Source organism: Drosophila sulfurigaster, chromosome 3 (assembly GCF_023558435.1).
Source record: "Drosophila sulfurigaster albostrigata strain 15112-1811.04 chromosome 3, ASM2355843v2, whole genome shotgun sequence".
NCBI classification, from domain to species: domain Eukaryota; kingdom Metazoa; phylum Arthropoda; class Insecta; order Diptera; family Drosophilidae; genus Drosophila; species Drosophila sulfurigaster.
The window spans coordinates 10,991,096-11,016,937 of NC_084883.1; the positions used below are offsets into that span (position 1 = coordinate 10,991,096).

Consider the following 25,842-nt stretch of genomic DNA (forward strand, 5'->3'; position numbering starts at 1 on the left):
TACTCGAATGCACAAATGTTTGTATGTTCAATATGTATGTATGTTGTTATTGTTGTAGTGTAAGTACGCGTAGGCACCCATGCTGTATGTATGCACGTGTAAATGTGGGTACATATACTTATGTAAATCGGCAATGCATGTGCATTATTTTTAAATTGTGCATTTCGTTTTTTTTTAATTTTTTGTTAGATTTTATTTTATTTTGTTTTTGAGGAAAAACTTTTGTTGTGATCAGCAAATATCGATCAGTACACTTTGTGCTCAGTCGTTTAGTTCTTGAGATGCAGTTAAATTCATTGCAGTTTCGTCGGGGCACTTTCTAATATCATCGCAAACTGAACGGAAAACCCACATTATATTTATATACATATATATTTTTTAAAATATCGCATATATATATATATATATATTATGTATATATATAAAAGTTAATTCAGTGAGTCAAGATCTACAAGTGATGACAACTGCCTAGTTATGAGATTTATTACCGGTATATAATATTATGCAATTTATATGTACATACATATCTATGTACATGGGTACATTTTGGTACTCTTTCTCGTAGAGTACTGTACATAATAAGTACATTCCTATGCAGTGAATGCATATGTGTGTGTTAACAATTTCTAAAAATAATTTAACGACAAAAACGACAAATTTTTAACTTAATTTACCAGATTTCGAAACACAAATCACCTCGCAACGTTTTCAAATCAAATTCGCGCGTTTTATTCTCCCCGAAATTCGTTTTTTTGTTGGTTAGTGATTGATTTATTAAATAATTAGTGCAATTTGTGTAAAAATATACAACTCAAAGTGAACTCAACTGGGCAGCAATATATATTTATATAAAACAAATAAAATGTGCTGTCTACCAAGCAAAAAAAAGATCTTCGTATTTCCGTTTACGAATTATTATGCTTTCAAAAAAACAGACAAACAATTACAGCTGAGTGTCAATCATTTTCAAAAAGAACCCACAAAATATTTGCCTTGCACAAATAAAAAATATATATTTATATATATATTTTTGGGTTAGTGGGCTATCGGGTTATCAGGCTATCGATCCCAGAAAGCTAGCAATAGAAACATTTGGCAAGTGCTTCGGAAACCGCATATCAAGTTTATTTCAATAAAAATTTCGGGCAATAAAATGCAGTGAAAGGAAATCCGCACTGGCGCCATCTATCGGCGTGTAGTGAATGCATTGTTCGTTCTTACATGTGCGTGCGTGTGTGGTAGATGGAGCTAGATATATGTATATCGATAGCTCTGTCGATATTATCGAAACCGTTAAACTTTACTTACAAGTGAATAAAAAAAACATGATTCATTGCCAAGAAATTAATATTCTGCCGTATGTTCATGCAATCTATACCAATTGTTGGATTATTTGTCATATTTCAGATGACTTATAAGTGCATTTGACACCTACAACTCATCAGCAATGGAGAATCTAATTGCAATGGAGTTATTAGATATGAATCCTAACTCGCTTTCCTTAAATGGTAAGGAAAGCGAAGATTTGGAGTTTAAAAAATGGTAAGCAGATCGAAGTAACGCTTTAATATTCTAAAAAGTAATTATATATAAGGAATTTGAAATTGTAACACTAAATGAATTATTTACAATAATTTACAAGTAATTTCTCACCGTAGATATAGTTTTTTTTTGTATATGGTATTTATATTTCTATTTATAAACCTGTATATTTTGGTCAATTTATATTTAGCGTTATCATCGGAGAGCTTATTGAAACGGAAGAAGAATTCTCCAGAGACTTGCAATATGTAGTCGAGAAGTACATCAAGGCCATTGACAAACCAACCGTCCCAAGATCGGTCAAGGACAATAAAGACGTCATTTTTTGCAATTTCTTGCAAATCGCCGAATTTCACAACACGTATGGATTTTGAAAGTTAAATATTTTGATGATGTTTGCCAACCACCTCCATCTTTACAGGGTGCTAAAGGAAGGCCTAAAATGCTACAGCCACCAGCCGAATATGGTTGCTAAAACTTTTTTGCGACTTGAACGCGATTTTGATAAGCATGTGAAGTACTGTCAAAACGAACCTTTAGCCCAAGAGTTCCTCTCGACCAATGCTGACTGCCAGAACTATTTTCAAGTACGTGATATCTCTTAGTAGACAACTTGCCTTATGATATTTTTGGTGTATTTTCCACACACTTAGAGATCCCAATTGTATGCATGAAACTGGGTGAGAGTTCTGCCTCTTACTTCTCTTACTTAAGGCTCTCTTTGAATAGACAAACTACCAATAATGATATGCACTGTAAAAGCATATGAAGTACATGGACAATGTAGTGAAAACCCAATTTTTAAGACTTCTCTCACTGTGTACAGAAACTTTTAATATTCAAATTCACTATAACACAAGCGAATATTTTTAGTATTATTCACTAGAATTTTAAATTTCTTTTGGCACAAGTACTTGGTGTCTGCGTGTCGAGCATTCGTTTGAAAGTGGATTGTAAATAGTGTAAACTTTGTGGGTAGCAAGAGAGCACTTCAATCATTATTGGATTCTGTCCGAAACATTATAAATAATAAGCACAAGACAAACATACAATTTTGACTAAATAAAAATTGCGAGAAATAATTTATGATTGTGTGTATGCTGCGTCTGAGGCCTGTGTCTGTGTCTCTGTCTGCGTCTTCTCTGCACTTTTCTCCACAAGAAAATGGTATTATAAATAGTAATGAGTAACAGGCGACTATTTGACTGTTTGATTTGCTCGCCAATCTGACGGAGTAAGTTTTCCAATGTCGTAAACGTAAAAATAATATATGCGTACGTATATCATTAGTTCGAATGTATGTACATACATTTATATGAATTAATGAATGTGGGAATATGAAGATATGTCATGTACATATTGATACACACATAGATACAAAGTAGGGTGCAATATTTGCAATATGTGTTTCGATTTCCACTGGCCGGCCATATGTTCAATGCTTTTACGAATAGTGTGTGTGCGTGTATGTCGAGAATATAACAGTTTATTTTTAAAACCAGGCGTTTCTAAATATTAAAGCTTTTGCACATTTCAGTGTGTTTTGAGTAGTGTTTGCCGTCGTTTCGTCGTGTGTTAATTTCATTCCACACGTGGATTTGCCTTTGGTACCTACACATTTTAATCATATTTAATCTATCACAGATACTAAATGTGTATGGGCACATATGAACATTTTACACCATAAAAATAAATGATGGCATTCCAAAGAATAATTCAAAATCCGTTCGTCCGTTCGTTCTGCTTTTCTTCGGTTTAATCGTCACAGTATTTTCTCAGTTATGCAACATTATAAATAATAAGCAATAGAATATTCTTTTTTTAATATGAATATTTATACATTTGTGGGTGCGTGTATGTGTGTCTACATTCGTTGAAAAGTTCGTGCTAAAATAAATTTGTATATTCAAGTACACATACACATTCTCGCTAGATCTCCCACGTACACATAAATACATATATATCCGTTATAACATCCCACAGTGAATTCTTATTTGTGTGTGTGTGCATATAAATTAGTGTATACGTGTATGTTTATATTTAATACTTAATAAAAGCAGAAGAAACAAAATGGTTATCTTAGGCCTGCCAAATTGTGTGGTTGGTTATTCGATCTTGATCTGAATTCTAGCAAATTTAATAGTGCGTCAAGTTTACGGATGTATGCTCTGACCCACCATTTATGAAAAACAAGTGTGCTAGACAAGGAACTGCACTGTATGCAAGTCTAAAATGCACACATACATAAGCCACCAAACACAAATCCATCCCACAAACAAAATACACATACATAGACACACACAGACAATACCTGCAAGGTGGCGCCAGTGTATGTATGTGCATAAGTTCACAGGTGTCTACCGGCTGATGCCTCATTTTGTGTTGTTATTCTCGGAATAGAAAGATGACATGGGCAAATTTGTTACATACATATACATGCATATCGAGCCCACAGTGCGGGTAATCTTTAATGAGCGAAATGGTCAATGTTAAAGAAACTAGTTCATTTATTGTTTTGTAGTTGAGCTCTTAGTAATCGATCTATCGAAATTTAACTTTATCATATTTTAAAATGGCGGCTTTGTTTTTTTTTATTGCAGGGACTTTCTTCGAATCTAGGAGACGATAAATTGCTGTCTGAGCACCTAAAGCTACCACTTCAGCGAATAAACGATTACAAACTTCTATTCAAGGTTTGAATGCATTAAGTGTTCGCATACAATTTAATACATTATCTATTTAAACTGCGTGTTACAATCAGTCATACGTCATAAAACATTTTTCATATTTTTATCTTAATTGTTTTAAATTTCAATTCACAGGATCTAATACAATTATCGCAATGCTTGAAAGAGAATGTTAGGGACTTAGAGCGGGCCTTAGAGCTTATGCTTAGCGTGCCTAGTAGAGCATATGATAATCGATTTCTGTCAAATATTGAAGGCTATCGAGGTAACGTTTACAAGTTGGGCCGTCTACTGCTGCACGAGTGGTGTACAGTTATTGATAAGGAGGGAAAGACCCATGATCGTTATTGCTTTCTATTTAAATCGAGACTTCTGGTCACAAAAGTTCGCAAAATAACTGATAAGAAATCCGTTTTCATATTGCAAAATATCATCAAACTTCCACTTTGTAATGTTGAGCATCGAGCAGATGAGAAACAAATTTATATCTCATCAAAAACCACAGATGATAATTTGCCCATATTGATTAAGCCTCACAATGAGGAAAGTCATTTGATTTGGTATAACGAAATTCGCTCATACATCAATCACGAAGTCGCACTGCAAGAGCACAATGCAGATGATCTGAAAGTCGATTCGACAAATATCAATACCGAATGTGAATTAATTCTTCGGCTTCCGCAAAAAATCGAAGCTCACGATCCAAACGCAGGTACTCGTCCTTCTGACGTGGCCGAAAACTACTTTTTAAGCAAAGAAACAAAAGAACGATTGCAGTTAGAACAGCAAGAACTGCTTAAATTTGAAAAGGAATCCATTGAACTCTACAAACTTCAACAGAGTCAACAGGGCCCCAATCAGCCGAAAAGCACGGTTAAATCTGTACCTGATCAACCCGCTCCCAAGCCACAGCATAAGCAAATTGAACCAGTTAAGGCAGTAGCGATTGAAAGGAAAGACATCGTCGATACTGAACCTCCTAAAGGTCTAAGCGAACCCTCAAAGCCTGCAGTCAATATAGAGTCAACTAAGCAATCCAACAAAGAACAATCTATTCAATCTTCTAGCATAGAAATCTCTGTTGCGTCGAAAGAAATTACAAAGCAAGAAACAATTGAATCATCTAGTATAGAAGTAGTCACAGTAAAAGAATCAACAAAGCAAGAATTAATAAGTGCAGCTCCAAAAGAATCAAATAAGGAAGTACCAATCAGTGCAGTGTCGCAAGAATCAAAGAAAGAAGTATCCATCGAGTCCTCAAAACAAGCAATTTCTGTAGAAGTAGAAGCAGCCAAAAAAATTATAAAGCAAGAAACAGATCAAGTTGAAATAAAACAAGATAATGTCAGAGAAACTGAGGAGCTGAAGAAAATTGCCACAGAAGATATACAGAAAACTGTTGAGGGTAAGGACACCGAAGAGCCCCAGCCCAGTTCAATTCCAACAATTCGAATTAGTGATCCAATAGACGAACCCCAAAATTGCCTTATACCCACCATAACTACCACTAAGCACAAGCATAAGCATAAGCCAATTGAATTGAAACATATTGTTGGCTATAACGAATCGCAGCAACAAGATAGCGATAGCGTAAATCAAAACTCCCAGGGCCGACAGGGATTCTCTAACTATACTAACATCACCGACGCGGCTTCATTAACTCGGTGGAACAATGAGCTGGCCAATATCGCATACAGAAGCGGTCAAGGCGATCGTGGAGATCGTCCAGCTCAGGGTCCGCCACCACCGCCCATCCCACCACATTTTATTCGAATGCCTGGCTTCTTTCAACCGCTTCCGCTTATTGCGTATGAAACGAGCATCGAGATTCTACTAATTAAAGCACGCCCACCATCACCTCCACCGCGACCACCGCCAACCATCAAGCGTGTCCATGTCTATACCGAAAGCCTCGAGCAAAAGACCCAGAACTTTCTTGAAGGCATCTATGAGGAATCGAGCGCCGATACATCGTTGCGCAATGCTAAGCAAAAAATGCGTAGCATTAAGAATACAGTATTAAAATCTGCTGACTCCACGAATTACGCACAAGACACGGTAAAAAAAGCGAAAGCTCGCGATTTTATTCATATCTTTACACCGCCCATTAAAAAGAAACGACCAATCTATGAGATTGTCGAAGAGCCTGTAAATATTCTATGCGAACTCGATGGCGAATATCCTATTGAGTCTATTGCTGACGATTTCAGAGAGTCAAGTGCCGATATCGAGACACAACGCGGCCAAAGCGTTGGCGCTATGGATGATAACTATTCTGGGTACTCCCTGGCTTCCAGACGTCGTCTCGAAAGTAAGTTAAACCCAAAACAACAACCAATCAAAATCAAAAATAAATATGTATACTTATGTGAACTTCGCTCAAGGGTTGACCAAGACTTCTTCGTGTTAATAATGTTTCGTGTTAAGTATGTGTGTTTACTTGAACATCAAATAAAGATATCCTACCTACACATCTATTTCATTCAGCAGACATTCTTTCCTGTCTTAGCTATATGTGTATTTCCGCCATTTCTCAATTGTAACCTAACTCTCGTAACTGTCGAACTATCCGATAACGTTCTCCTATTCCTCTTGTGGCTAATACCAATTTGGAAAATACAATTTAAGATTGTGGTGCTAATCGATTTACATCCTTTGCCGCACAGAGACCACGAGGACCAGGGATTACGATAGAGGAACATCGTATGACAGCACTGTTGAGAGCAAACAGTATGGTATAAGTTCGCGACGTGAGAGAACTACTTTGGATCGCATTGAGGCGCATTCGTCGACCCTTCTAGGCGGCAGTCGCAACGAGAGTCGTGCTGAAAGTCGTGCCGAGAGTCGAACCTCTTATTCGCGTGCCGAATCGCGTGCTAGCAGGCGTGGTACATCCTATCTAGCGGACGACGCTCCGCCGCGCTCTATCGAAAAGCCTGTGGTCGCAAAGATGCTGAAAAGTGTGCAAGTGGAAAGTGAGTGAATTGAATCCGTAACTTGGAATGCGCCATATATATCTATATTTACCTTATTGCTTTTGTGAAGGCGGCGAGTCTGCGCATTTCGAGATTCAGTTCAAGGAACAACCTGGCTCAGTTACCTGGCTGAAGGATAACAAGCCTTTGGATGATCGTCTAGCGGATCGCATTATACAAACTAGTGCGCCGATGAACTCGTATCGCTTAGACATCAAGAACTGCAGGTTTGTTAATAAATATTTTACGAAAAATGTCATTGTAAGATAAGTTATATTAAATATAAGTTAAAATACATTAAATGGATAATTCTTTTTCTTGTTGTTAAAATTGTTTTTTTTATGAAAATGTATAATAATGTAATGCATTAGGTGAATCTATGTTTAAGCCTAGAATAGCTTCTGAAATTGTAGTTAACATTCTGATTTTACTTTCGCAGCGAAAATGACGCTGGAACTTATACTGTTCGTGCCCAGACGGCATCTGAAACAACGACTGTTACTGCACAGCTTGCAGTTGGCCAAGGTTGGTATCCATATTGCCATTTATTATTTCACAATTTTCCAAATATTTAATCCACTATTGCAGTATCTGGCCATGACGAGACTAAAACCAATGTAGCACCAGCATTTCTTGTTAGCTTAAGAGATGCGGAAATGATTGAAAATACGCTGTTTCGCTTTATGATTAAGATCTTGGGCGATCCCAAGCCAAGAGTGAAATTGTAAGTACACACTAAGAATTATGTTTAGACTTTAAATGTTATTTATTTACTTTGCAATTAGCTACAAGGATAATGTAGAAATACTGGAAGTCAATGATCGAATTCAGATCATTAGGGATAAGGATTATTTAGGCTTCTATGAGTTGGTCATTGAAGACGTACAAAAGGACGACGCCGGTGTTTACTCCTGTAAGGCTGTTAATAAGCACGGTGAAGCATCCTGCGAGGCCACAGCCACAACCATTGGTAAGGCATAGTAAATAATCAAAAAAAATAAATGTATTTTAATTATTAAATTTGTTTTGCAGATTTCAAGAATCCATTTGGTGCACTGAGTGGTCAAATTTTACCACCTGGCGAGAAAGCTATATTCTCGTGGAAACGCAATGGAGAGGACTTCGATCCTGAAGAACGTTTCAAGGTTCTGTTCGGCGACGATGAGGACTCCTTGGCTCTGGTGTTCCAACATGTGAAGCCCGAAGATGCTGGCATCTATACTTGTGTGGCGCAAACCACAACCGGAAACATCTCGTGCAGCGCTGAACTCTCTGTTCAAGGTGCCATTCAAACCCTCAACCGTGAGCCAGAGAAACCCAGTCTGGTAATCGAGCATCGCGAGGCGAACGCCAGTATTGGCGGTTCAGCTATATTGGAGCTGCAATGCAAGGGCTTCCCCAAGCCTGCCGTGCTGTGGAAGCATGAGGGAGAAGTTGTTCAGGTCGATGACCGCCACAAGTTCATGTATGAGGACGACGAAAGCATGTCGCTCATTATTAAGAATATCGGTACTGAAGACGCTGGCGCATACACCATTGAAGCCGTCAACGAGCTCGGACAGGATCAGAGCTCGATTAGCTTGGTTGTGCAAGGTAAAGGAGAATATACTTAAAATTGATGCTGTTAAGTCCAACAACTTTTTAAAACTTATAAAATTGACCGTCATTCATTATCGCCTTTAACTACTTGCAGCTCCGCCTAAGATCAAGAAGGTGTCCGACATCACATGCTCGGCTGGCGAGACTGTCAAGGTGGAGGTGGAAATTGAGGGTTTCCCTACGCCTGAAGTTAGTGTGACCAACAACGGCAAGGAAGTGTCTGGTGAAAAGAATGTAAAGATCACATCGTCCACCATTGCCAAGAGTGTGGAGAAAGTTGTTATCGAAATCTCGGACATTAAACTGTCGCAATCTGGCAATTATTCGATTAAGGCTACAAATACAATCAGCCAAACGGCCGAGTATTGGAATTGCACAGTCAAATCGAAGCCAGTTATTGTCAAACACTTTGAGAGTGAATACATTCATGGCGAGAAGGAGAACGTACAGATGTCCGTTCGCGTTGATGCATTCCCCGAGGCCAAGCTCACATGGTATCACGATAGCAAGGAGATTAAGGTGACCGACAAGAAGTACAAGATCGATTGCGATGGCAACACTTATACCCTGAAGATAACTGGAGCCACTCGTGTTGATGCTGGCGAATATTCCGTGAAGGCGACCAATGAGCATGGCTCGGCAACCAGCTCAACTCAGCTGCTGATGAAGTGTGCTCCGGAATTCACACGCAAACTCCAGAATATTACAGTAAAAGAGGGCGACACAAATGTCGAACTTGTTGTGGGCATCGATGCCTATCCTGTGCCACACATTAAGTGGTTTATTGATGGCATTGAGATCAGCGAGAAGCGTAATGAGTTCCGTCAAGTGCAAGATGGTAATGACTTCAAATTAATTCTTACGGACGTGGCGACCAACATGCAGGGCAACTACTGCTGCAAGATCATGAATGATTATGGCAAACTTGAGGACACTTGCACCGTGACCGTCAACTGTAAGTGTCTCACAACACATAACAAAATGCATTAACTAATTATTACTTGAAATTATGTAAATTCCCAGGCAAGCCAAAAATACGCAGAGGCTTGAAGGATGTTGAGGTCAAGGAGGGCGAATCTTTAACTTTGGAAGTCGAAATTTACAGCACTCCCGATGCTAATGTCAAATGGTATATTTTAAAAAATGAAAAGCAAGTATTATATTAATGTATGTTTATATAACATAGGTTCAAAAATGGTCATGAAATTCATGAAGATGCTCGCATCAAAATCAAGAGAGATTCGCAACGTATTGAAAATTATTACTTGACATTGAATCTGTCTAAGAGCGAAGATGCTGGCACTTATGAAGTTAAGGCTGCCAATTTTATTGGAGAGACAACATCAAGCTGCAAAGTTTTGGTGCTAAGTAAGTATATAAACAATATACAAAAAAAAACAGTTGTGAAGTTATGTATAATCTTTGAAAATTACCTTTGAAATCCATATCCCAAACCGATTTTCAAACTTACATAATTATGGTAATTCCGAGTTTTTAAACTTCGGAGTATTTGGTACTGATAGATCCTTATTTAATATTGGAACATTTTCACATATAAATGGAATTTTAATTTAGCCAATGACAATATATCCATTGGAGAGTCCGTGACAAAAACATTGCTCGCCACTACAGAACAACCTGAAGAAGGGGGTAAAATAAAACATTTCCTTAAATACATGCACACACTAAACTTTACTATATTAAGAACCAATTGCTTCACATTAATTCTGTAAATACACATATTCGGCCTTCTATAACCAAAAATTACACAGAATATAATTTTAAGTAAGTGTTGTACAAGAATGGAGCACAACTTGCCTGTTTAATGAATGATAATAATTGTTGCATGTATTCGCAATGAAATGAAATGCTCTGGGGAAAATTAAACTACAACTGATCAGACTAACGCAGATTTTATACTGAGGACTACATTAGTAAGGTTTTCTGCGAACAGTAAGTGCATGGAAACAGAAAATACATATATGTATAAAGCAGAATTTGAAAGAAATAACTTGCAACAAAGAGAATGATGTGAACTGAAACATATCAACAATTGAGTGTAATTGCAAAGTGCACATACATATTTATATAAATTTTAACCATTAACTGAATGTACAAACTGTATAAAATTAACTTGCTTAATTATAAGGTTTAGAATAAGGCTTCTAGAGTGTCGGAAACTCTTTAAGCTTAAGAATGTATAAAATGTATAGAACTAACTTACTTAATTATAAGATATTTCAGTATAAAAGACGGGAACTTCATTTAGAGTTTAAGAGTCTTCAATTTACAAAACACTGGCAGTAAATTTTATTTTCAGCCAAATACGAATAAATAAGTGTATATAATAGTATTAATCGTGCCTATGCCCTATCTATAACGGGATGCACGTTAAGTTAAGAATGTGTACATAATGTGAATGATTCTAATATGAAATGCAACAAGATATTAACTAAAATGAATGGAAAGGTTTGCATGCATTCTCAGTAAACATTTTACTGATTATACCAAATTTATCTTGCAGCTGTTCCCGAAATTGTCCACTGCGATGTCTTCCAAATGAGTAGCTTTGAGACTCTTCCACTCAAATACGAAGTGATTGCAACTGGTATACCCAAGCCAGAGGCTTTATGGTATCAGGATGGCAAGCAAATCAAATCCAATGATCATTTTGCGTTATCCGTTGACGGGGTTTGTTTACAGTTCGTATATAATTGAAAGACTGATAGCATGAATTTAAAATGTTTCAGGACCACTACAAATTAGAGGTAAAGTCACTCGAGATGAAGGATGCTGGCGAATACAAAGTTGTCGTGCAGAACAAAGTAGGCGAAAAGAGTCATCAGGGAGTGCTGTCCTTGTCAAGTAAGCTTAAAGCCAAAGTAGTTACTAAATACATCGTTATTAATAATCTTGTTAATTACTATCCGTAGAGGAAGCTGAGTATCGCAAGCCTCTGCTGATCTCTAAGAGCGGCTTAAAGGATCTCAAGTTAAAGAAGGGTGATGCTATCAATGAAACTGTCATATTTACGGCTGATCCCAAGCCCGAAATCGTTTGGCTTAAGGACGGCAAACCACTGCAAGCTAGCGAGGCGCTGCTGCTCAAGACTGAAGTTAAGGAATTAGAACATGGATTAAAGCAGTTTACTTGCGAGCTGAGTATTCCTAAAGGTATAATACTTGTAATTATAATCTTAAAGTTCATAGCAGTGTCAGAATTTCGACATGGATTCTAAGGGAATATTTATTTTTATAGCGGAAATTAAGGACTCTGGGCGTTACGAACTTAAGGTCAAGAATAAGCATGGCGAATTCGCTACAAATGGTGCCATCGATGTACTAGCAAAGCCAGAAATCTCCGGTCTGGTGGATCTCAAGTGCTTGCCAGGTGATACTGTCTGTTTCGAAGCCTTGGTTCCTGCCAATCCCAAGCCAAAGGTCACATGGACACGAGGCAACGAAAACTTGTGCAACAACGAGAACTGCGAGGTGATCGCTGATGTGGATGGCGATAAATACAGGATTGTTTTCCAATCCGTTGTACCATCCGAAGATGGCAAATATACGATCACTGCTGTCAACTCTGAAGGCAGGGCTGATAGCGAATTCAATTTGCATGTTCTTGGTAAGTACCAAATTGGATATTATCACTTTCAATATTTACCTTCGAAATCCACTTTCCAAAGTCGATGTTTGTTATGGTATCTTACATATAAATCCCTCACACAACATTCGAAACATACTCACATATACATACCTGAAACTTTAATTTAGCTAAAGAAAGTATTTCCCTTGGAGAAACCGAACCAAAAACATTGCGCGCAACTACAACAGGAGGGGGTAAAACAAAAATTTCCTTTAATACATGCATACTATTACTAAACTAATATAAATATGGTTTTAAGAACTTTCTTACATTAATTCAAATTAATTCTGTAAATATTTATATTCGGCATACCTTAACCAAAATTACACAGAACTTAATTTTAAGTAATTCTTGTAAAAAGAACACTGTAAGGCTTTATAAATATCGTTTGCTTGTATTTCAACTGGAAGGATATTCCAGGATGGTAATGGAAATGACATGAATTGAAGTATTGTAACTAATGGAATGAAAGTAGAACTGTTACTAATTTATAGATTAAAGAAAATACATGTATTGAGACTAATTAATTTGTTATGTTTCAGTTGAGAAACCCACATTCATCGTGGCACCGGAGAATCAAGTGATCCACGACTTTAAGCCGGTTTCGACCAACGTCAAGGTGCATGGCGTTCCTACGCCAACAGTGGAATGGCTAAAGGACGACAAGCCAATTGATTTGAAGGCCATTAATAGTCTGACCCAGCAGAAGGCTTACAGCACTGCCTCGACCGATATTGCATCGGATCAAGTAGAGAGTGTCTTTGACATTGCCCACTTTAATGCTACCGACGTTGGAACAGTAAGCGAAGATACTTAAGGTGTAAAGATAATATTTTGTAATTCATTGTGCCTTTGATTATTTTAGTACACTTGTGTCGCCAAAAACGAAATCGGCGAAACCAAAGTGCCCTTTAAATTGGCTATGCAGTCGCTGGCTCCCAGTTTTGTCAAGAAGCTCAACAATGCGCTTGACGTTGTCCAAGGAGAGCCACTTGTTCTCGAATGCGCCGTAGATGGCAGCCCACTGCCAACAGTTCATTGGTTTAAGGACAGCGAGGAGGTTAAACCCAGTCAAAGGTGAGGCATATTATAATTAATCTGGAATCTTATTGACTGATCCCCTTGCAGCGTAAAACTGACCACTTCTCCTGAAGGATTAGTTAAATTGGAGATAAGCAATTGTCAGCCAAATGACTCTGGCGCCTATAAGCTTATCATTTCAAACCCTCACGGCGAAAAGGTTGCTTTGTGTGCGGTTGCTGTGAAACGTAAGTAATTTTACCCTCTATTCGTTAAATAGCAAGATAACTTAAATGAAAGTATAAAGCTTTCTTTATAGCTTTATATATCAGCATAAATTCTAAACTGTATTTGTTTTTGGACTTTATTTATTATAGCTAATGAAATGCAGCCCAAGTTCTTGAAGCCCATCGAAAGTCAATCTGTAATCGCTGGAGAGCCCTTAAAATTGTCCGCACAAGTTATAGGTTTCCCCGCTCCCGAAATCAAGTGGTACAAGGATGGCGTACTCTTACGTCCCAGCTCAGCTATTAACTTTATTAATAATCCAAATGGACAAATTGGATTGAGGTAAATAATTCATATTATTAAAGTCATAATTATATAATCTGTTTCAATTCGATCCATTACTTTTAGCATTGATACGGTCGATGGTAATGACGCTGGTTTATACAAATGTAAGATTGTCAATAAGGAGGGCGAAGAAGAGGGCGCCGCAGAGGTGAAAGTTGTCGCCAGGGAGGCAAAGCCTTCGTTCATCGCAGAACTCCAGGATGCCAGTAGTGTTGAAGGATTCCCTGTTAAGATGGACATTAAGGTTGTGGGCTATCCCAAGCCAAAACTGCAATGGTTCCACAATGGTCATGAAATCTCGCCTGATAACAAACACTTTGCAGTCGTGGAAAATCCCGATAATACCGTTAGCTTGATTGTGGACAAAACTGCACCTTCTGATTCTGGATTATATGAAGTAATTGCACAAAATTCAGAGGGTTCAACTGCCTCGAAAGCAAAGCTTTACGTTGCACCCAAGACGGATGAAACTGCAGCTGAGGAATTGCCACAGTTTGTATCTGGTCTGCGCGATGTTAATGCCGATGAGGGCCAAGAGTTGGTGCTATCGGCACCATTTATTGCTAATCCCATGCCTGAGATCGTGTGGTCCAAGGATGGCGCTTTGCTTGCGCCAAGCGAGCGTCTCTTAATGACTTGTGATGGCAAGCACGTCGGTCTCACCATAAAACCAGTTGAAGCAGCCGATTCGGGCGTCTACTCCTGTCTACTGGCCAATCCACTAGGAGAGGACACGTCATCCTGCAATGCAAATGTTCGTAAGGTGTACAAGGCACCAATTTTCACCCAGAAGATCACCGATCAACAGCAAGTTTTCGGCAACAATGCCAAAATCCCTGTAACCGTTTCTGGTGTGCCATATCCAGAACTGACCTGGTTCTTTGAAAATAAACCCATCAATGTGTCGGACAAATACACGTTCAAGAATGACGGCGATCATCATGAGTTGATTGTAAATGATTGCCAAAAGTCCGATCAAGGCGAATACAAATGCATTGCCTCAAACAGGGAAGGTAAGGACATAACTCAAGGTCGTCTCGAGTTGGTCAATGAAATGTAAGTGTATTCAGATCCTTAGTATCATTTTCAATTCCACTAATTTTGGACATTATTTTCGTAGCAAAAAGCATATGCGTTCTGAGCCACCCGTATTCCTTAAGAAGATTGGCGATTGCGATGTCTTTGACGGTATGACAGCAAAGTTTACTGCCTGCGCCACTGGATATCCCGAACCAGATGTTGAGTGGTTCAAGAATGATCAAAAACTGTTCCCATCTGATCGCATTGCGCTTGACCAGGAACCAAATGGTCTGCTTCGCTTAACAATGAAGAATGTGACGGAAGCCGATGTAGGACGCTACACTTGTCGTATCTTCAATCCATATGGCGACGATACTTGCACAGCTGAACTATTCTACGATGGTGGGTCTTCTAATCGCAATTCTGTTTTATCTTAAACATTACCTGGTTTGTTTTTTGCAGTGCTGGACTCCCATCAACGTCCCTTGGGCGATCAGTACTCGGACTTTAAGCAATATAAAAAGTCCGGAGCTCCTCCGCCGTTGCCAGATGGTCCTATTATCTCCCGCATGACCGATCGTCGTCTGAATTTGACCTGGAAACCATCGGTCCCATTATCGCCACGCTATCCAGTTACTTATCAGGTAAGGTTTGCCTAACATAGTTTGTAATCGCTTTGCATACTATTTCATCATTAAAATGAATTTTAGATCGAAATGATGGACTTGCCCGAGGGAGATTGGCGCACTATCAGAACTGGTGTGCGCAGTTGTGCTTGTGAGATTAGGAACTTGGATCCACTCAGGGATTACAGATTCAGAGTGCGTGTTGAGAACAAATTTGGTGTCAGCGATCCCAGCCCCTACACACAAACCTACAGGTCTATATGATGATTATTAATTATTGAACAAACATTTAAAAAAGTTGTTACTTATAGATCAAAACTCATTCCTGAGCCAGCCAAAACATACACCTACTTGCCACCTGGTACGGACTTTAGACCTGAGACTTCACCCTATTTCCCCAAGGACTTTGATATTGAACGCCCGCCCCACGACGGTCTTGCTCAAGCGCCACAGTAAGTGCACTAATAGATGTCACATTTGGTCACCAAAATCAAACAAAATCATATCTTCAGTATACATAATATTAAAAACGTTTTAAGTGTTTTGATATATATTAATACAAAACTGTTTCTTTAAGGTTTTTGCTGCGTGAAAATGATGTTTCCTACGGCGTCAAGGGTCACAACACTGAGCTAATGTGGTTCGTCTATGGTTATCCCAAACCTAAGATGACTTTCTACTTTAACGATCATCCCATTGAATCCGGTGGTCGCTTTGATCACAGCTACACCCGCAATGGACAGGCGACGCTCTTCGTCAACAGGTGAGTATTAAAGATATTGTATTTCAAATTAATTTCACTAAAATTTTAAATTTCATCAGCATGTTGGATCGCGATGTGGGTTGGTATGAGGCTGTTGCAACAAACGAACACGGCGAGGCCAGACAACGTGTCCGCCTTGAAATCGCCGAGTACCCACGATTCCTGAAGAGGCCTGACGAAACTTTCATCATGGCGCGCAAAAATGGCCGCATTGAAGCCAGAATTATTGGCATTCCTCTGCCTGAAGTTCACTGGTACAAGGATTGGAAGCTGATAACCGACACCTCTCGCATTAAGGTAAGCGGAAGCTTCTTCGAGCACATTTTACTCTAGCTTTGCCACTTGGTAATTATTCAATTTTCATTATATATTTTATAGATTAACTCTTACGATCCAGACATCTATGTGCTCTCTATTCATGATTCGATCATTAAGGACGGTGGCTTGTACTCTGTGAGTGCACGCAATATTGCTGGCTCCATTAGCACCTCCGTGACCGTTCACATTGAGGAGAATGAAGATCAATACATATATAAGACCTACGGCAGACATCCGTACGTGCGTTCGAAGCAACTGCGCTATGAGGACAAGTACGATATCGGTGATGAGCTTGGCCGTGGCACGCAGGGCATTACCTATCATGCCGTGGAGCGCGCCACTGGCGATAATTATGCTGCCAAGATTATGTATGGCAAGCCAGAGCTGCGTCCATTTATGCTCAACGAATTGGATATTATGAATATGTTCAATCACAAGAACTTGATCCGTCCATACGATGCTTATGAAACAGATCGCCAAATCACACTCATCATGGAACTGGCCGCTGGCGGTGAAGTTGTCAGGGATAACTTGCTGCGACGAGATTATTACACTGAGCGCGATATTGCCAATTATATACGCCAAACTCTTTGGGGATTGGAGCATATGCATGAGTTGGGCGTCGGACACATGGGCTTAACGGTAAGGGAAATTTCAGTTGAACCGTTATATGATATCATAAAAATGTTAAGAGCTAAGAGGCTTAAATTTATTCCCCACTAAATGTACATTTCTTAAAATTCTAATTCTTTGTTACAGATCAAGGACCTTTTGATCTCGGTTGTTGGTGGCGATCACATTAAAATATCCGACTTTGGCTTATCAAGGAAGATTAACAAGCATAACTTGTCCACCTTGGACTATGGCATGCCTGAGTTTGTCTCTCCCGAAGTGGTCAATAAGGAGGGTGTCAACTTTTCACATGACATGTGGTCAGTTGGCTTGATCACATATGTGTTGCTTGGCGGCCGAAATCCTTTCTTGGGCGCCGATGACAGAGAAACCCTGACCAAGATTCGCGAGGGCCGTTGGGACTTTAAGGACACCATTTGGACACATATTTCGGAGGATGGACGTGATTTCATCAGCCGCTTGCTGCTCTACAGCCCCGAGGAGCGCATGGATGTTAAAACAGCATTAAAGCATCCTTGGTTCTTCATGCTCGATCGCCAGGCAACCGAGCATGATTATCAAATTGGCGTTGATCGCTTGAGACACTATTACGATCACTTTAGAGATTGGTACGCCAATGCTGCTTGCAAGAACTACTTCCGCAGGCGCCGACTTAGCGGCTGCTTCCAGCATCCATCGAAAATGGTCTACCCAAGTGGACATTCTTACACGCCAGAGCGTACGCCGGAGCCGCTGGTGGAACCACGCAAGCGTGCCAAGCGAGAGGAAGTTGTCTCCAAGTTCCTGCATCCCGACTACGAGCTGGGTCTCATTCAATCCGAAAGCCAGTAAGTGCCCAACAAAATACAAACTCTATGCATATTGTATTTATTTTTATATCGTTGTACAGCTATCAGTATGGCCCCGATACTTATTTGCTGCAGCTTAGAGATGTTAGTTTTCCGGTCAGATTGCGTGAGTACATGAAGGTGGCCCACAGACGATCACCTTCGTTTGCATTGAACGATTCGGTGGACTGGTCGGTAAGTGCGAAAAAATGTCACACATTTTTTGGCCGTAATTATAAAAATACAATTGAAACTTTTGCAGCTGCCGGTTATTCGCGAACGCCGTCGTTTTACTGACATCATGGACGAGGAGATTGATGATGAACGCACTCGCAGTCGCATTAGTATGTATTCTGCCAACGATTCGTACTCAATTCGACGTCTGCGTACAGAGCTGGGACCACGTCTCGATGAATATACTGAAGCGGACGCAATGATTGAAAGCCAACGCGATGGCTACCCGCCATTCTTCCGCGAGAAGCCACAAACCATAGCTATCACTGAGAATCAGCCGGCGCACATTCACTGCTTTGCCGTCGGCGATCCCAAGCCATGCGTGCAATGGTTCAAGAATGACATGGTGCTGTCGGAGAGCAAGCGCATCAAAATCACGTTCGATGAGGACGGTCGTTCCATTTTGCGTTTCGAACCCGCGTTGCATTTCGACGTTGGAATTTATAAGGCCGTGGCTCGCAACAAGGTAGGCCAGACCATAGCCAGATGCCGCATTGTTGTCGCCACACTGCCCGATGCTCCAGACTCACCGGAAGTATCGGCGACCAGTGCCACAGAGATACTGCTGCGTTGGAAGCAGCCACGTGATGATGGCCATTCAGCTGTCTTGTGCTACAGTCTGCAATACAAATTGCAGAACTGCGATTCGTGGACAACCGTTGCGGACAACATAGATCATGAATTTTATCTGTTGCACGAACTGCAGCCGAACACGAAATATCAAATTCGACTCTCGTCGAAGAATCGCATCGGCTGGAGCGAAATGGGCATTCCTGTAAATGCAGCGACTTCTGGCCCTGATGCTCCCAAAGTGCACATCACCAAGGCCATGAAGCACTTGCAGCAACTCACAGAGAGAGGCCAGGAAGTGTTGCCCGAGGAGGAACGTGTGCACACCGATTATCATTGCGAGAGAGAGCCACCCACTTGGGTCACAGATGCGTCTGTCAATGACAAATATAGCTTCATCTCAGAGATTGCACGCGGTGAATTTAGCACCATTGTTAAGGGCATTCAGAAATCAACAGATACTGTTGTTGTCGCTAAGATCTTTGAAGTTACCGATGACAATGAAGAGTCTATTGTCGCCGAGTTCGATAATTTCAAGACACTGCGACATGAGCGTATCCCAGCCTTATTTGGTGCCTACAAGCCCATGAATGTGCCCATTGCCATCTTTGTGATGGAGAAATTGCAGGGCGCCGATGTGCTCACTTATTTCAGCAGCCGTCACGAGTACTCTGAGCAAATGGTTGCTTGTGTCATCACTCAACTGTTGGACGCATTGCAATATCTGCACTGGCGTGGCTATTGTCATCTAAACATACAGCCCGATAATGTGGTCATGGCATCAGTGCGATCAATTCAGGTCAAGCTGGTTGATTTTGGCTCAGCCAAGAAGGTTAATAAACTGGGCGTCAAGGTGACACCATGTGGCATGTTGGACTTCCAGCCACCAGAGATGTTGAACGATGAGCCAATCTTCCCGCAAAGTGACATATGGTCATTGGGCGTACTCACTTACTTGCTTTTATCGGGCTGCAGTCCATTCCGCGGCAATGACGAATATGAAACTCAACAGAACATCTCCTTTGTGCGCTACAGATTCGAAAATCTATTCAAGGAGGTCACCCCAGAAGCAACTCGATTCATTATGCAATTATTTAAGCGTCATCCTACGTAAGTTACACTTTTTAATCGCATCAATGGATATGCTAATATTACCAATACCAATTACAGTAAGAGACCCTACACAGACGATTGCCTGGAGCATAGATGGCTCATGTCTTCCGATTATATGGTTAGGAAGCGTGAGCGTGCCGTTTTCCTGGGTTGCCGTTTGAAGGTAAGACCATAATCATTACTCCTTACACACTCGTAAATTTTATTATTTAATGCGTATTCTTATTGGCAGAATTTCTATGACGAGTATCATGAGTATAAAATTAAAGCCGCTACTACATCCAAACCCTTAATTTCGATTGAGGGTGGACCGACCCCATCTCAACTTCTTCGCTCTAATAGCATCCAAGAGGAACTGCTTACAACGTTTTAGATAAATTACTACTCGACAATTGTTAATATGCCTTTCTTTCTGTATTTTGGTTAATCAATTAGAAAAACAATAATAAATGAGATACCTTTTTATTTTCAAATGCTATCAAATAAATGGCTGTCATATGTATCAATGAATAACATTGAAATGAATAAAATTTTCTTAAATAAAATTACACTTTCTCATACAACTGTGCTGACTTTTATGCTCTTTAGTGGTCATGCAAGATAAAAAGGCCAGTCTAACTCGGTTTCACAGTACTACTAAATTCCATACTTAAAATCCCGGGCATATTATATCGATTTATCTAATCGACAATAAAATGACCAGGACTCAAGGGTAATCGATGTTTTTGCAACCCTCCCTGTGAGCTTATATTTAATGGTGTAATATAGAATTAAACGGGTGGTCACTCTGGATTGGAGGTTTATTGATCAAAAGAAAATGTTGATGTTCTAGATTTTGAATTCAACTATTTATTAAATAAATATGTATTTTGTAATTTTATTTTTAAAATTTCCATTCAGTGTGTTTTAGTGAAATATGAATATTTGAATATTATTTGGTTTGCGGTGAAGTCAACCAACAAAAAGCGCTGAATGGGGACTTATGTTTGTGTATGTACGTGCATGTATAATATTTGTATTTGAATTTTGAATGGAATTTGTTGTTATTATTGTGACAGGTACGGATGAACTTATTACTACTGATCTTAAAATGGCAAAGTACGCTTTCTACAACATCAGTCGGAAATATAAAACCTATCCGGCCAATATTAATATGGAATGCAAGTCTCAACTGCTGGACGAACACGAAAATGTGACCTTAATTGTAAACCGTAGAAGTGCAGCACGTCAAAGCCCTAAAAGGTGGACGACATTTCGATGTCGATGGCAAAAAAAGCTAGCGATATCATTGGCATTGATTTTTATTGGTCTGCTCATCATCTTTGCTTACACGGATCTACTGTTTCGCAATAAGATATTCTCGGTATTTCTGTCCAGTCGCTTCAATCAAATTACAAATGTTGCTAAACTCCAGACAAGTTATCCTCAAAATGAGCAACCACAAGGTCTCGGTGGCGACGCATCCAATTCGAATAATCCAATCGTCAAGCCCATGCAATATCTATTAAACTATTCATCGATGCATCTGAACAAAACATCATCATCCGACTATAATATATTTGTTATATACACTAGAGAAAACTATCGTCTTCAAATGAAGTTCGATCTATTTGCACATAGTTTATTTAAGCACACCAATGCGCAACTGCATTTGCATATTATCACGGATAAGGAGAGCGAGATGTCCGTGCTAGACATACTACAACGGAAAATTCGAAAATTTCGTAGAATAGTGATATACACGATGTACGACGTGCAGATATGTTCAAATATTATACAGGATATAACTGCCAAACTGTCTCCATATTTCAGTTCCATGCCCAATTCATATTATAGCGATTCACTTTTTTTCCTATCGCTTGGCTTGCATCGCATTGCCGACAAAAGCATAAGTCGCGCGATTCTTTTCGATTGTGATATTGTTTTTCGTTCAGATGTTCGGTTATTGTTTGCAGAATTTGACAGATTTTTACCCCATCAACTATTTGGGCTGGCGCCGGAACTTACGCCAGTTTATCGCCACATACTCTATCGTTATCGTGTACGATTTCCGAAATCGAATTTTGGGAATCCGTATCATCCTATGCAATTAGTTAAGAACAATAAGAATAGTAAATTGATAACGAATCACAACAATCATGAGCGTCATGGTTACCCGGGCCTTAATTCTGGTGTAGTACTTATGCTTTTAAATCGCATTCGAGACTCAAAAACGTATTTGGAGGTGCTCACACAATACGAAGTGCATAGATTAGTTTCAAAATACTCCTTCAAGGGACACCTAGGTGACCAGGACTTTTTTACACTGCTCGGGTACGAGTACCCGAACCTAATATACAGATTAGATTGTATATGGAATAGACAGCTTTGTACGTGGTGGAAAGATCACGGCTATAGTAATATATTTGATGCGTACTTTCGTTGCGAAGGCGTTATCAAAATGTACCATGGTAATTGTAATACACGCATTCCTGAGTAATAAAAACGAAAAACTATGTAAACCCCATGTATTCATTAAATAAATGCAATTGTATAAAATAGCATTGTACATATTTTAATTGGATCTTTTATACAAAAATTTCAGCGAAAGGCTTGCAGCCGCCTTATAATTACCTTTTGAGGTTTAATGGAATATCAAATGAAACTCTTATATAAAAAGGTGATAATTTACTTTGCCAACTGATAAACTCCACCTGAAAATAGCAATTTATGCTCTCGTACTTTGCGCTGCAGAAAATGTTTTAATTCATCTTGTGTAAACTCAACACCTCCGCCGTTTGAAGCGAATAGTTTCAGCATCTGATGAATGCGATCGATTGGCATTGAATCCAGATTTGTTAGCATACCAACAATGTACGACCAAAACACCTGAGGAATATAATTGTTAATAGTGTTTTAGATTGTAAATATAGTATAATATGATTAGCTGCATTTTGTCCAATTTAAGTAGCAGCCAAAAATCTGACGCATACGTTCTATCGGGACTGCTAAGCGAGTTATACCATAGTTTGTATATATTACTTGTAGTTCTTCCTCGCGTTGGTCACTAGCAGATGCCATTGCAGACTCCAAGTCCTCTTCGTCGGCATCTGTAATATTCATTTCTTCGAATTCAATTTTTTCAGATTCCTCTTCCAATAAGCTAAAGACACCAGGCTCTGTTTCGGTAATCAACCCATGGTTTTGCCAAAAACTAATGCGACGTCTTAACGCAGATGGAGGCACCTTAATCAGGCTACTAAGCTCATCTAGAGTCCAAACGCCTTTTGAAGACAAAAAAAGAGAATTCATTTAAAAGAGGCTTTACAAATATGTCAGTTCTACGTACTCTTATGCTGGAAATGGTAAATAATCACAGCCTGTGTGGGAGGTACTGTCATTTCCATGACTCGTTCGCCAATCTCAATGACAATATTTACACGTCCAGTCACAGTACGCCAATTAAGAGTTCGATTTCCTTTATATGACTCATATGCTTTGGTAAACTTTTTAAATTCGTTTTCTAGTTCCTCAGGCAATTGTAAACTTTCTTTATTAAATGATGGCCAGAACTGCGCAGAAATTATTAATGACGTTATATCAAACAATGTACCTAAATAAAATATATATATATATATATATTAAAAAAAACGTTTATATTAACCATTTTAATTATCCAAGCAAATAACCACATACTCTCATTGATGTTGCCGTCTCCATGAATATGAGCATTGATTCTCTTTGAGTCCGTTACATCCTTGAGCATGACTTCGCAGCTATGCAAGAGAGATTCTCCAAATCTTATTTTCAGTAATTCCAGATTACGAATTTCTTTTTCCGAATTGAAATCAAGTTGAGACAGTAAACGGTCGGCCATTAAATTGCGGTATTCAACCATAAACAACTCTTTACTGCCGTATATATCCACAACCATTGATATAATATCGGCAGATCGAATAATTTTCGAATTATTCATTTGCAAAACATCAGGATCAATGCCGAAAGGATCAGGCTCCCAATTTTCCCAGTTGCTAAACTCGTTGAGACCCGCATCTTTGCCATCCTTGATGAGTTCTCCTTTTGCCAGCTCCTCCGATAAATCTGTTGGACCTTCTTCTGTTAAGCCAGTGACTACTCTTCGGACAGTATCATTGCGCTTTCGCAAATAATCCTTGATAGGAGCAGTAACTATTTCTAATATCACACCAGTGTTATCTAGGTGGCGTATTGCCTTTATAGCCGCAACGTAGCCTGTCAATATGTCCATAGTATTGACACCGGGATGCAATATTCTGGCCTCTAAGGCACTCCGCAATGATTCAGTCAAATGTACTCTCATGTCAATTTTTTCCATGCAAATTTTTAGATCCTCAATGGCTGGCGTAGAGTCTGGATAATCTGAAAACGGAAAAGCGATTAGCAACTACAACTACTATAAGAAAATTACACTATATGAGCTTGCCTATAATTATGCTGAAGAACTGACTAATAACATTTTGTGCAAATGTTTCATACATAAAATATGTTAATTTGACTTTGAATGCTTGCACAGATTCAGGAATTTGCTTATTATTAATGTCATCCCCCGATCTCCACTCGGTAAATATGCTAGTCAACCAAGTCATTACCACATCGTTTATCCACTGCCAATTAAAATAAAGTTTAAGCATTTATGCTACATTTTGAAATGAAATAATTTACTTACGGTTTCAAGTTGTTTTAAGTGACTTCTATCGAATATTCCAAGGCATGTATCATTAATGTGCTCTTTGATTTTTAGTTTAATCAATATGGTTAAAGCACTACCTGCTAAGCGATCAATTAAGCCCATCTCAAGTAATTTTAAGTTTGTGGAATTCACCATTTCCGTAAGCTGTTGGCAACAACACTGATCATGATCATAATGGCAGCCAGGACAAGGCAGTTCAGTAAATACTTCAGAATCTAAAAGATATTACAATATTTTGTCGCATTAACACAGTAACAACAAAGAGATGGCTACCTATTGTCGTCGATGATAATATGGAGTCCTTGGTGAATAGACCATAGTGAACACTGTAAAAGTCGCTAATGAAGCTGTTAAAAGTGGGCGGCAAGCGAGCTAACAATGCGTTTCGTAGAGTGGATTTGATGTTCTCCACGTCCGATGATGATGCTGCGTTTTTATTTAGTCTTATGAGGCGAGGCTTCATTTCCAATAAGCACCTATACCCATTATACAGTTCGTTTACTGCATCGATGAACTTAGAAAAAAGTCCGTCCTTTGCAGTAATCTCTGCGATTGTCAAAACTTGGTCTGAATTTTCTTTAGGCTCGGCATCGGACGCCAATTGTTTCCACAATTTTGGGGCAAGTATATTACGAACTGTAGATTCCACTTCCAAATCCAATATTGCCGTAAATGTCTCAACGCTTCCCAGGCTATTCAGATGCCGGTAAACATCTTCAAAGACTTCCTTTTCAATCTCTTGCAGTGGATACACAATCTACGGGCATATGATATAAGCGAAAAATATGCAATGACTATTTCACTGACTTACCTCGCCATTTAAAATAGGAAATATCTTTAGCAACTCTGACCAGACTGCAGAAAAATCTCCCATTATTTTATTGTGCGCTTAGAACGAGTTCAACCAATATAAACAATGTACGCTTTCAATAATGTGACCGCAAGCTAAAAAACAAAAGTACTAATTTTCGTCCAGAAATATACCA

The 25,842-nt window shown here is 39.2% G+C and overlaps 3 protein-coding genes across 10 annotated transcripts; 2 read left to right on the plus strand and 1 right to left on the minus strand.

Moving 5' to 3' along the window:
• Nucleotides 1-398: 398 nt before the first annotated feature.
• Nucleotides 399-20,621, plus strand: LOC133841743 (obscurin). Of its 7 annotated transcripts, none has more exons than XM_062274433.1 (38): nt 399-490; nt 1,408-1,542; nt 1,733-1,903; nt 1,964-2,129; nt 4,143-4,235; nt 4,365-6,540; nt 6,896-7,204; nt 7,275-7,431; nt 7,644-7,729; nt 7,793-7,928; nt 7,990-8,174; nt 8,237-8,797; nt 8,898-9,758; nt 9,827-9,932; nt 9,990-10,171; nt 10,379-10,453; nt 11,328-11,494; nt 11,554-11,668; nt 11,737-11,976; nt 12,062-12,430; nt 12,580-12,645; nt 12,994-13,250; nt 13,317-13,528; nt 13,580-13,719; nt 13,849-14,041; nt 14,108-15,100; nt 15,165-15,466; nt 15,527-15,708; nt 15,775-15,944; nt 16,002-16,142; nt 16,268-16,453; nt 16,513-16,750; nt 16,832-17,413; nt 17,531-18,231; nt 18,294-18,426; nt 18,494-20,145; nt 20,206-20,311; nt 20,381-20,621. In XM_062274433.1, the coding sequence occupies exons 2-38, from the start codon at nt 1,448-1,450 to the stop codon at nt 20,519-20,521; spliced, it is 12,645 nt and encodes a 4,214-aa protein (XP_062130417.1). In that variant the 5' UTR covers nt 399-490; nt 1,408-1,447; the 3' UTR covers nt 20,522-20,621. The 7 variants fall into 7 exon arrangements, with proteins under 7 accessions (XP_062130417.1, XP_062130418.1, XP_062130419.1 ...); XM_062274439.1 differs by having other exon boundaries at nt 401-490; nt 4,365-5,634; XM_062274434.1 differs by lacking the exon at nt 12,580-12,645.
• Nucleotides 20,622-20,923: 302 nt separating this feature from the next.
• On the plus strand, nt 20,924-22,627 carry LOC133841748 (xyloside xylosyltransferase 1). Of its 2 annotated transcripts, none has more exons than XM_062274448.1 (2): nt 20,924-21,142; nt 21,207-22,627. In XM_062274448.1, the coding sequence occupies exons 1-2, from the start codon at nt 21,121-21,123 to the stop codon at nt 22,625-22,627; spliced, it is 1,443 nt and encodes a 480-aa protein (XP_062130432.1). In that variant the 5' UTR covers nt 20,924-21,120. The 2 variants fall into 2 exon arrangements, with proteins under 2 accessions (XP_062130432.1, XP_062130433.1); XM_062274449.1 differs by having other exon boundaries at nt 20,925-21,138.
• Nucleotides 22,628-22,676: 49 nt separating this feature from the next.
• LOC133841745 (anaphase-promoting complex subunit 2) lies at nt 22,677-25,819 on the minus strand. The gene is made up of 8 exons (XM_062274442.1): nt 25,668-25,819; nt 25,130-25,613; nt 24,833-25,071; nt 24,590-24,770; nt 23,824-24,525; nt 23,477-23,740; nt 23,170-23,411; nt 22,677-23,016 (listed from the first exon to the last, which is right to left on the minus strand). Exons 1-8 carry the CDS (start codon nt 25,728-25,730, stop codon nt 22,816-22,818), a joined length of 2,376 nt encoding a protein of 791 aa, XP_062130426.1. The 5' UTR covers nt 25,731-25,819; the 3' UTR covers nt 22,677-22,815.
• Between the last annotated feature and the right edge of the window lie 23 nt (nt 25,820-25,842).